A 13,210-nucleotide genomic window follows, 5' to 3' on the forward strand; every position below is an offset into this window, starting at 1 on the left:
CTCATGCATCGTGCAGTACCTACTGCTAATGTAAGAAGGTTTGCTCTCATTCACAGTGTTTTTGTATGAAAGTGTTTTTAACCATTATCTGAACTGAATATCTGTATTTTAGTGACATTTTTGAAGCAGTTCCGGCGTGAAAAATGTTTAAAGTGACATGAAATTATATTTCCAATTGATAAACATAAATATCTCCCCTATAAAATAAAGTGCTTGTTTTAAGAAGGAGTGTATCTTATATGGTTGACTTCTAGGAGTGAAAAAAGATGTAGGGATGGTCATTTCTATTTAATTGATCCCGGAGGGCCCCAACTCTTGTTCTTATAATAATCAGCATTGAGCCATATAAGGAGCTTTGAAAACAGCACTAAGGGAAATACCTTTTGTAAGTACTAGCCAACCTAACACAAACATAAATGTTTGCAGTTTAACTCAATGCTTTTGAGAATGGTGAACTCATTTATTTTAAGTCATTTATTTAAAAGCAACATCAGAATGAATGGAAATCCTCCCATCACTCGCAAGAATTTAACATAAAGAGAATATTAGATTGCTTCTTTGTTCCTAATCTTGCTGCATTATACATAAATTCCAATACTGTTTTATTTAATAACAAATGGTATCTCGCACACAGTTAACAGTTTTTAGATAGCAGTTTTACAACAGGTATTTTGCTTGTCTCATCCAGTAGGCAATAACTTGGTTGAAAATAAAATTGACAATTATTGACATTTTCTTATTTGTTCAGTTATTCCTAGACATTTTTTTATTTTTATTTTTTAATGTGGTACTTTTAACTAATATTGATGAGCACAGCACTCTTGCATGGCTTAAGTGCATTCTAAGTTTTAATGTGAACCTCTTTCTTTTCAGAGTGCCTATAGCGAAGAATGATTTAAATCTGTGGGACCTTTCTATCATGCTGGATGGAACTACTCACTCCATTTCTGTTAGAAAACAGAAGGATAACTTCTCTGTAAGTCAGTTAACTATTGTGTGTCCTCAAATGAATCAAGGTATAAATGATCACTAAGACTGTAACACTTAGACCAGGGGTCTCCAAGCTTCCTAAACAATGGGCCAGATTACTGTCCTTCAGGCTTTAGAGGGGCTGGACTGTGGCCAGTGGGAGTAGAAAATTCCCTGCGGGTCAGTGGGAGTAAACAATTGGTTTTAGTGGGAGGAATAGTGGCTCATTGTTGGTATGAGTGGAGGGAATAAGGCCCCAATGATGGTGTCAGTGGGGGAGGAATGGTTTTTCATCATTGCTGTTAGAGGTAAAAAGTGTCCCAAGGGCCTGATAAAGGCGAGCAAGTGGCAGCACCTGGCCCCTGGGCCACAGTTTGGAGACCACTGACCGAGACAATATCTCCCTCTCTCTCTTTATATATATATATATATATATATATATATATATATAATTTTAAATATCATTTTAAATATATTTTTTTTTAATTAAAAAAAAAACAGGATTAAGTGTCACTTTAAATGAAGTCTCGGGGGGGAAAAAACAGTTGTGTTTAGTAAACAGCGGTGAATCCCTAGATGCTTTCATTTTTAAGAAGCAGTTACCTGTGCAAAAATTATAATGAACAGACCTTTACCTTTCAATACCACAATTCTGAGTAATGTATAATAAAACATTAAGTATAGCATAAGGGCTTACAATAAACTGGGTACACACTACAGTTTTTGTTTTTGTTTTTTTCATACAATCCAGCCGTTTACACAAAAAAGAACTGACCGGTCCATTCGGAGCCACTGTACTAACCATGCAAGGTTAGTTCAGCAATCTCCCTTACTGAGCTGTTGTTCTGAAAGGGAGATGCAAGTAACAGGTGTGGGCAATATAAAAATCACACCTGAAGGCAGATAAAAAGGAGAGAAGTTCACTTAGTCTTTGCATTGTGTGTGCCACACAAAGCATGGACAACAGAAAGAGGAGAAGAGAACTGTCTGAGGACTTGAGAACCAAAATTGTGGAAAAATATCACCAATCTCAAGGTTACAAGTACATCTCCAGAGATCTAGATTTGCCTTTGTCCACAGTGCACAACTTATCAAGAAGTTTGCAACCCATAGCACTGTAGCTAATCTCTCTGGGCATGGACAGAAGAGAAAAACTGATGAAAAGGTGCAATGCAAGATAGTCCAGATGGTGGATAAGCAGCTTCAACCAGATTCCAAAGAAATTTAAGCTGTCCTGCAGGTTCAGTGAGCATCAGTGTTAGCGCGAACTATCCTTCAACATTTAACCGATCCCGACCAGCGCACGCCGATGTACGTCGGCAGAATGGCACGGGCAGGCATATTGGCGTACATATATACGTCCAATCTCTAATGCCGCCCTGCCATCGCGAGCGCGCCACCATCAGGACCCCCGTGAGTCCGGTCGCGGGTCCCGCAGACTCGATCGCCACGGGCATACCCGCGATCATCTCACGGGGCGGCTGAACGGAGAGATGCCATTGTAAGCAGCATATCAACCTTCTGCCTAGCTGCTCCATGTGATTAGAGCAGAGATCAGTGTTCACTAAATGAAAGCCCAGCCCCCATCAGTTAGTAACACACCCCTAGGAACACTTAACCCCTACACTGCCACCCACTGGTTAGCTCCTTAACTGCCAGTGTCATTTACACAGAAATCACTGCATTTATATAGCAGCGATTGCTGTATAAATGACAATGGTCCCAAAAATGTCCGATGTGTCCACCATAATGTCGCAGTCACAATAAAAATCGCTGATCGCCGCCATTACTAGTAAAAAAAAATATTAATAAAAATGCCATAAAACTATCCCCTATTTTGTAAACGCTATAACTTTTGTGCAAACCAATCAATAATCGCTTATTGCAATTTTTTTACCAAAATATGTAGAAGAATACTTATCGGCCTAAACTGAGGGGAACATTTTTTTTATATATATTTTTGGGGGGATATTTATTATAACAAAAAGTAAAAAAATAATGCGTTTTTTTTTTTTCAAAATTGTCGCTCTATTTTTGTTTGTATAGCGCAAAAAATAAAAACTGTAGGAGTCATCAAATACCACCAAAAGAAAGCTCTATTTGTGGGAAAAAAAAGGACATCAATTTGGTTTGGGAGCCATGACGCATGACCGCGTAATTGTCAGTTAAAGCGACACAGTGCCGAATTGTGAAAAGTGGTCTGGTCTTTGACCAGCAAAATGGTCCGGGGCTGAAGTGGTTAAATGAAATAAAACACTATGGCAGGAGACCCAGGTGGACCCCACTGCTGACACATAGACATAAAAAAGCAACACCACAGTTTGCCAAAATGTACTTGAATAAGCCAAATTCTTTCAGGAAAAACATCTTGTGGACAGATGAGACCAAGATAGATCTTTTTGGTAATGCACATCATTCTACTGTTTACCGAAAACAGAATGAGGCCTACAAAGAAAACACAGTACCTACAGTGAAATATGGTGAAGGTTCAATGATGTTTTGGGGTTGTTTTGCTGCCTCTGGCACTGGGTGCCTTGAATGTGTGCAAGGCATCACGAAATCTGAGGATTACCAAAAGATTTTGGGTCGCACTGTAGAGCCCAGTGTCAGAAAGCTGGGTTTGTGTCCAAGATCTTTGGTCTTCCAGCAGGACAATGACCCAAAACATACGTCAAACAGCACCCAGAAATGGATGGCAACAAAGTGCTGGAGAGTTCTAAAGTGGCCAGCAATGAGTCCAGATCTAAATCTCATTGAACACCTGTGGAGAGATCTTAAAAATTGCTGTTGGGAAAAGGTGCCCTTCCAATAAGAGACCTGGAGCAGTTTGCCAAGGAAGAGTGGTCCAAAATTCTGGATGAGAGATGTAAGAAGCTTATTGATGGTTATAGGAAACAAATGATTTTTGTGTGTGTGTGTCCTTACTGCAAATGATTATAAAGGAGGTTACCTTCAGTGCAGTCGGCATGTTCAATCCATCTGGTGAACCAGAGACAGCTCAAGTCTTATGTAAATCTTGACTTTTGTGGGGTGGGGGGGGGGGGGGGAGACTCTTCCTTCTCAAGCCACCTTAATGGATCTTAATATAATGGCCAGCCTCACTCACCTTTTTACAGGAAAAGTCAATATGTCCATACAACCAGAAGCCCTTTTATGTTTGAGTCTGGTTTTTCTTGCACGTGGTTTCCAGTAAAGGTAACCTGTGTTTATGCCATTTTTCATCATAGTCTCAATTTTTATCTTTGCTTTATCAATGGCTCTGACTTTTAAGTTCTCTTTACTGCTAGCATCTAAACAAAATACCATTTTTTTTTTTTTTTTTTTTAACAATAGTTTTTACTGGAGTTTAATCAATACAAATATCCAAATATTGATAAGTGTGGACACAGCCGTCGTAGCTAATGTTATACTTGTGATTGTATCTTATACACAATATACAGTGCAGTGGGTCATTTACACACATATAACAAGGAAAGACTAGGTAAGGCACACATGTCACAAGTCAGTTAAACAGAAACAAAATATACCACTTGTGTCACAGTGACATGGGGGGGGGGGTACCTAAAACTAAGCTTTTAAAATATTGCAGCTTACCAGTGCCTAGATTTGGTGGCTATTTTCAGCTGTTTGTTTTTACAGCGCTACAGACTACAGAACACCTTCCCCTTTTCTCTTTGTAACATAGGAGATGTTGTTCTGTAGCCCAAAGGGAGAACTGGGAACAATGCTAACTAATAGTCAGCAGAACACACAATTAGTTATAAGCTCACAAGTGTTCTGGCAGGATCATTGGGAATTATCATCGGGTATAGAACTTGTTTGATAATGTTTTCTCCCTAAACTGTCATGCAGGAATATCTGAGGCTGCCTCATATATGTGGGATTATTGAACATTGCAATTGAAGATTGCAGGATCAGCTGACTATCATCTTATGTCTGGGGACCTTTAGAGATATTTGCTATTGCATCCAAAAATGCCACTTTTGTACAGTGCCAGTGCATCATCTGTGACTAAATGTTTAGATACAGCTTTCTGAAAGGAGTGACTAGTAACTTTTCTTTTAATGTGCAAAGGCGTTTCAGGGACAGCTCCTCACATGGATCTAATTAGTCTTTTCACAGGAACTGAGGGTCCAATTCTTGCTGCTGAATTCTCATTTCACTCACCCATAACTGGAAACACCTCTCTTCAAACGGGTGCCTTCAAAGGATAGGGGAGTTTAGGGTTGCTTGTCTTACAGCTTTTTGATGTTGGTCTCTCTTTGTTTATACAACTGTTATTATTGAGAAAACATAGCTTTGTTCCGTAGAGATCATTTAGTATCAATGTCTGCGATTGACAGATCAGAGATCAGTGCAGCATAGGCCGCTGTGTAGAATATAAATGTTACTTGTTACAGACATTTAGAAAGACTCAATGGCTTTGGCAGATTCAGCTGCCTTTCTCTAACATACAGATTAAATAGGCCTAATCCCTCTAATTCAAAATTACTGCTATCTAAAAAAAAAAAATTAAAAAAGGGGTTAAAGTTAACTGATGTTAGAGCGAAGCCCTCACCAGTTTATGTAATTGTTTAATTCAGTCTGTTTCACATACAGATTAAAAGAAATCAATAAACTTTTGCTGTTAATTTTGTTATCCCAAATGCAGTTATTCTTTTGTTTAATACATTGTCAGGTATGTCGGTTTGCTAATCATCTACTGCTAATGCCCACCTTCCTTCTTTAAAGAATACATGCCATTTCTTATTTGTACCAGTGTACTTACAAAGCAAAGTAGTAATGCTTTTTTTTTTTTTTAAGTGACTGATATTTTATCCTTAATTTTTAGTGATCATTTTTGCTCAGCTGCAGAAATACATATACTGAATATGTATTCAAGCAGTATTAAACCCAAAACCAAAAATTTATTATGGAGGGGGGAGGGTACAGGAATCCCCAGTACCAACAAGGGTACAGAGGAGACAGGAGAGGTCAATGGTACCAACAGAACCAACTAGGTCGATATTGTTTTACAAAAATGTAATATATTACAGCTTACCAATCGTTATATGTAGCGCCTATATTCCTTTTTTCTTAGGCCCTTTTCCCTATGTTTTGTAACCAGTGGTTTGACGGGTAACATGCCTCCTCTATTAGAGTGCCCAGGGACAGCTGTTGCTAGTGCGGGAGATGCCTGAATGAATGGGGGGGTCTGCTCCATACAGCTTCTGGCTGGCTCTCCCACCGGCTGCAGCCACTGCTAGTGCAGAAAATCGCTGGATGGATGGAGAGCTGGGGGGCTGGTGAACATTTGTTTACCAGCCCCTTTTCTTTCCTGAAAGAATGCAGACTGCGATCACTGTACTGATCGCTTCTGTATTCATTAACCACTTTAAGACCACTTTGTTTTGCTAGAAAATTACTTGGAACCCCCAAATCAATTGCAATACTTTCTATCACACCGTATTTGTGCAGCAGTCTTATAAGCACACTTTTTGGGAAAAAATACACTTTTTTAAATTAAAAAATAAGACAACAGTAAAGTTAGCCCACTTTTTTTTATATTGTGAAAGATGATGTTATGCCAAGTAAATTGATACCCAGCATGTTGCACTCAAAATTGTCGTGGAATGGCAACAAACTTTTACTCTTAAAAATCTCCATATGCGATGTTTAAAAAATTCTATGGGTTGCATGTTTTCAGTTACAGAGGAGGTCTAGGGCTAGAATTATTGTTCTTGTGCTAATGATCGCGGTGATACCTCACGTGTGGTTTGAATACAGTTTTCATATGCAGGCACTACTCACGTATGTGTTAGCTTCTTTTTTTTTTCTTATTTATTTTACCTTTTATTTTTACACTGTTCTTTAAAAAGAAAACAAATGTGGCACTTTTATTCCTATTACAAGGAATGTAAACATCCCATGTAATAGAAAAAAAGGATGACAGGACCTCTTAAATTTGAGATCTGGTGTCAAAAAGACCTCAGATCTCATATTTACACTAAAATGCAATAAGAAAAAAAAAAAAGTTGTTTGAAAAAAAGAAAAAAATTGCTTTAAGAGCTATGAGTGCAAAGTTAACACTTTATAAGCAGTTACAGCAAATAGTCTTCTTTTCTTTTGGGATAAAGGATTTACACAAATAAATAAAAAGTTTACCGCTGAGAGTACCCGTTGGTGTTAAATGGTTTGTCTCAATCCTCTAACTTCTGCATCTGCAGGAGAGCTTGTCCTTTCGGAAAATAACTGACTTACTGGTAGAGTCACTAGGTGAAAAAAAAAAGAAATTGTATGCACCTATTGCATCTTATAATTGATAAGCTGCAATATGATAAATGTTTGCTTTTGAAAGCTTTTACTTTCAGGTTTTTGGAGACAGAGTGCTGAAATATGATGTATTGGCATGGAAAATTAGAAATCATATCTAAGTAGTTACATGAACAATTTGCATATTTTACAAATAACGTGTAATTTTGTGTGCTGGATGCATAGAGAGATAATGTGATTTGTACAACGTCCCTTGGCAAGATCTCACTAAGAGTAAACCAAGAACCATCTGCTGTCAATGCAGGGTTCCTTAATAACTTTATCTGGAAATATATAAATAGGCTCTCAAATATTTTTTGACTTGTAATAGAGTAGTACATTTAGCAAAGATCAAAGCAGTGTCTATATATGAATTAAATGCACAAAGTACATGTGTACAGTTGCAGCACGTTGCCATAAATCCGATTTTTGTCACTACAATGCATAGTTGTGGCTATGTGGAGTGAGTTATTGAAAGGTTACTGTAGCACAATGTTCTTTCAAAATTGGGTACTCCAAGTCAAGTGGAGTGATTCAAGGAAATCCTTGACCATAAAGGCTACTTACTTGATAGTCTTTTTTTTTTTTTTTTTTTTTTTTTGTGATTAGTGTAGTATTTGTTCTTTGTTAATTTATGTGTCTCTGACTTCTTGTCTCTATCGACGCACTTTTTTTTTTTTTAAACAGCATGCAGATTAAATCACAAAAGAAGGATTAGCATAGATGGGGAGGTTGTAAAACCATTTACATCCTGTTATTAACATAAAATGCCTTATTTGCATTTTTTAAATATTAAGCCAATTTATAGAATCTTATATAATTTTTACATTTAGTAAAGCTGAATTCTAGACAAACTGCTAAATACACAGATGAAATGCATAGAGGGAGCTGTATTACCTGGTAAAGTATCTAATATTATGTCCATCCAGTTCTGATATTTTCACAGCCCTGCCACACAGCTAAGCCCTGTTTAGTAGGTCAGGGGACTATTATTTTACTCTACACTTGCAGGTACCAGCAGACAAATTGCAGTAGAAGCTGGACAATGATAAGCTAATTTCCCTTCTCTGCCATAATATATGCATGCTTCTTACACTGCCACACACCTGATTGGATCCTTGTGCTGCTTCTTCTGTGCAGTCTGTAACATATATTGCAAGAGACTAATATCCAGTCAAATTTAGGTATTTGGACTGCTTGCATTTAAAAAAATGCATTTTATAATGCATGAACGATTGCAAAGCTGCATTAATTTGTGTCTTTTATGTCAGCCTGCAGTTCAGCTTTTATTGTCATTTTAACCACATGCCTACTGGACGCTTTTATCCCCTTGCTGTCCAGGCCAATTTTCAGCTTTCAGCACTGTCACACTTTGAATGACAATTGCGTGGTCTTGCTACACTGTACCCATATGAAATTTTTATAACTTTTCACACAAATGTTGTGCAAAACAAGCTAAAAAAGACAGAAAATGGTGAAAAAAAAAAAAACTTTTTTCCAAACTGGTAATTTTCTCCACTGACCACTGATGTGCGCTTTTGAGACAGCACTGATATGCTGCACTGATTGTCATTGAGGAGGTGGCACTTATGGCACTGATAGGTGGCATTGATGGGAACTAATGGGTGTCACTGATGGCCTCTGATAGGCAGCAGTGGCAGGCAGCACTGATAGTTGATATTGATGGGCACTGATTGGCAGCACTAGTGGGCACTGTGGGCTGTACCATACTGCCCTTACGCACACAAATCTTGGAACATTACTGTAACAGTTTGAGTCCCAGTGCTAGAAATTTCTAATGTGTCAAAACTTTTTAGAGATGTACACAGAGGAGATATGGGGACAGACATCATAGACATTTAGAACATTAGAATGTGAAGTTTACTTGATACTCAGGATTCAAACCCGCATATCACAGGGACTGAACCACAGATAGGATGTAGATATTTTTCTTAAATGATTTGTATCAATTTAGTGTCCAGGCTGTATCCTCTTTATGGTGCCCCCACCAATGTAACTATGTCCTGTTTTGAAATCATATAAACCATGCATGTTATTGTGGGTTTCTTTTTATATAAAACCCATATAATACAGCGCTATTCTCAAATTCAAATATTGAAAAAAAAGAAAAAAAAAATTTTTTTAAATTGAAAGTTGAGAGAAATTTGTGACAAAAATTTTGTTTGTAAATAAATGTGATAAATGCAATAAATGCAGGAGCAACTTAAATGTGAGATACCCACAATTTCAAATACCAGTTTTTTCAAAAAAGCTGCGCTACAGTGATTCAATCCAATGTGTTATAAGTAGAAATAAATTGATCATACAAAAAAAAAAAACATGAATAAATAAATCCAAAAATCCAGGCAAAAAACGAAAAACAATCTATATGCAAATGTTCAAGATATTAGTCCATTTTCCATTAGACAATGATTCTGCTTGTCGTCTCCACAGTGTTTTGTCACACCACACCAATGAAAAGAGTGTCACCAAAGTTGCAGAAAAGGACTTTCCACCGCCAACAATACTGATGCTTACCAGCTATACTGATCCCATCTCAGAGATCTAATATCGCCATTGTTAAATCACTCCCTCTGGACATGAACTACATGGAGGATGTATCCCTTTAAGCACTCTGTTCCAGTAGTTGGTATATTCCTACGGCCACACCGCTCATTGCCCAGCACATGCCTAAACAAGAGGAATCGCCATAGTGTAATATTGTGGAAATATGTTAATAAATAAAAGAATTGCACTTACATCAAATGTAAAAAAACTAGTTTCCAATAAAAAGGTTTGCCGGCCGGCTTCATACAACGCTGCCCGTCGCTTCCGGGTTCAGCATAGATCGCGGTGACGTCAGCACGCCGCTCCTCCCTACGCCGTTTCGTTAGAGATAACGTCTTCCAGGCTTTTTCTATGTCTACATTTCCTATGTTTCATTACACGTCACATTAGGCTTATAAACCATGCATGCTACAGTGGGTCGCTTTTCCATATGCTTAGCTTTTTATATGTAAAACTTTTTTTTGTGTGTGTATGTTTTTTTGTTTGTTTTTTTGGAGTTAATACTAATTATGTATGTTATTGTAGATTGCTTTTTATATGTCAGGCGTTCTTACAAAATTTTATATATATATATATATATATATATATATATATATGTATATATATATATAATTCATTTAGTATCCAGGCAATATCTTTATGTAGCACCCATTATTTTTATGTTCCATTTTGTAAAAAAATACAAACTAAGCATGCTGTGATGTGTTGTATTGCACATGCCGGGTTTTCCTTTTTGTATTTTTAATTTACCTGTGTTTGTTAATCATGTGACCTTTTGTATATACTATTTAAGTGTTACTTATTTAGTTTTTTGTTTCTTCAGCCACAACTAAGGACTAACGTCCAAAATGCGCAGCCTGTTTTACAGCTTTGTACGTATATTGAAAAAAGAAATACAATTTTGGATGTCATCCTGAGTGCCAACCACCCCTTTCCTTTTTAAAGTCCCCATACAATCCTGCCCGCTCCACGAGGCTCCAGTTTCATGCTAGTGTCTAGGTCATGGATGCCTTGTCCTCGTGGAGAATTTTTTAAATTTTATTTCACTAGATTTATTATACTTCCCCCAACTGGCACGACTATCAAAATTTGACTGCTCGCTGCCTTCATGGCTCATTATCAGTTTCTGAGTTGGAGGCAGTCGAGTACATCTTTGAAACCATACCCAGTCCCCCTAGCAAAGCGTGGCTACACTGTAACCTTATTGGTCAATGGATCCTGCATTTGGTGCTTGCCATGGTACATGCTAGTGTAGTTAGACACAGGGTGTTATACAGTGCTGTGGTCCATTCCTAAGGCATTATGACAATGAAGACCCCACTGTGAAGAATGAAGCCTGGACAGGACCAACACTTGGACAAGCTAAGACAAGGTTCCCTGTACCCTTATACATACTGGTTCCTGGCTTACTTTTTCTTGATGTAGTATACACTATAATCCCACAAGACGTACTGCAGTGCTGTATAAGCAAGGGCACTGGTGTTGGTTGATTTGCACTCTAAACAATTCTTACACATTTTGACACTACAATTTCTATACAATCTCCTTTAGATTTAACAAAACTCCTATATTGCAAAGAAAAATGTAAGCAATACTTTTAATTTGTATCCAGGAATGCCCTTGTACATAATGGGGGAAAACCCTTGATTGGCAATGGAGGATTGCAGGTGCTTGGCAGTGGGAACACACAGAGCAATAGCCACAGGCACTGAGGAAACTCCAAGTTTCTCTCTAGCTGATTGTGGTTTCCTCATTGCAGAACAAGGTCAAGGCCAACACACTCCAACTGCCTTACTCAGATTCCCATACAGATGTGCAAAGTCCGACCTGTCTAAGGCATAATTGACCTATTCCAAAGGCTGTCCCACTACTTAGCGGGTGCTTTCAGCTGCAAGAGATCTTTCTTTTCTTACATCAGGGGACACAAAGCCATTGTAATAACTATATGGGTTATATCAGCGTATCAGGTGCTGGACACCGGCACGCCCCTTAACCACTTGCCGACCGCCTCACGCCGATCTACGTCATCAGAATGGCACGGGCAGGCATAAGCACATATATGTACGTCCTTTGCCTCCCGCGGGTCGGGGGCCCGATCGGGCCCCCGCCCGGTGCCTGCGGCGGTCGGTTTTCGTTCGGGAGCGATCCCGGACGAGGGGACGGCCATTCATTCATGGCCACCCCCTCGCGATCGCTCCCGACGAATGGAAATCCCCGGTGACATCACTTCCTCTCCTGTAATGTAAACACAGGAGAGGAAGTGATGTATTCTCTCCTCCGTGTCGGTATTTTTCGTTCCGACACGGAGGAGAGCGGATCAGTGAGTTGCACCAACACATCCCACACACAGTAGAACATGCCAGGCACACTCACACCCCCCCTTTACCCCCCGATCACCCCCCCAATTACCCCTGCCCCCCAGTCACAGTGACACCAATGTCATTTTTTTTTTTTTTTTTTTTTTTTTTGCATTGGTGTCATTTGTGACTGTAATAACTGTTAGGGCAGTTAGGGTTAGCCCCCTTTAGTTCTAATGTACCCCCCTAACCCCCCCAATAAAGGTTTAACCCCGTGATCACCCCCCGTCGCCAGTGTCACTAAGGCTGGGTTCACATTGCAGCGGTTTATGAGAACGAATGTGATTCGCACCGCACTGCAGTGCAAATCACATCCGATCTCTGTGCGATTCGAGTTCAGCCATTCGCCGCACCCGCCGCACCCGCCACACCCGCCGCACCCGCCGCAAATTCGCACGGGACCCTTTTTTTGGCCCGCAGCAGAATCGGATCGCATGGGTGTTCACACCATGCGATCCGAGTTTGCAGATCGCACTGCGATATGCGAACTGATCTGGGGGTGTCAGTAACATTTCACTGACACTCCCAGCAGTTCGCATAGGGCAGTGTGAACTGCCGCCGGGAGGCATGCGATGCGGGAACCCGCCGCGGATTCGCGGCGTTTCCGCATCGCTCCAGTGTGAACCCAGCCTAATAAGCGATCATTTTTCTGATCGCCGTATTAGTGTCACAGGTGACGCTAGTTAGGCAGGTAGGTATTTAGGTTCGCCGCAGCTTTTTATAGCGCTAGGGACCCCCATATACTACCGCATAAAGCCCCCTGATTGCCCCCTAGTTAACCCTTTCACCAGTGATCACCATATAACTGTTACAGGTGACGCTGGTTGGTTAGTTATTTTTTTATAGTTTCAGGGCACCCGCCATTTATTACCTAATAAAGGTTTAACCCCCTGATCACCCGGCAGGTGTCATTTGTGACTAATAACTGTTAGGGCAGTTAGGGTTAGCCCCCTTTAGTTCTAAGGTACCCCCCTAACCCCCCCAATAAAGGTTTAACCCCGTGATCACCCCCCGTCGCCAGTGTC

The 13,210-nt window shown here is 39.6% G+C and overlaps 1 protein-coding gene across 1 annotated transcript in view; it reads left to right on the plus strand.

The window, feature by feature from the left end:
• PCCA (propionyl-CoA carboxylase subunit alpha) overlaps positions 1-13,210 on the plus strand; it is a 1,052,859-nt gene that overhangs the window by 802,320 nt on the left and 237,329 nt on the right. Inside the window, exon 19 of the mRNA XM_077482961.1 lies at positions 874-976. Within this exon, the coding sequence (XP_077339087.1) occupies positions 874-976 (103 nt within the window). The remainder of the gene's footprint in view (positions 1-873; positions 977-13,210) is intronic.

The sequence above is a fragment of the Lithobates pipiens genome, unplaced genomic scaffold (genome assembly GCF_037356315.1).
Source record: "Lithobates pipiens isolate NorthernLeopardFrog02 unplaced genomic scaffold, aLitPip1_a1.2 Scaffold_16, whole genome shotgun sequence".
In the NCBI taxonomy this organism is placed as follows: Eukaryota; Metazoa; Chordata; class Amphibia; order Anura; family Ranidae; genus Lithobates; species Lithobates pipiens.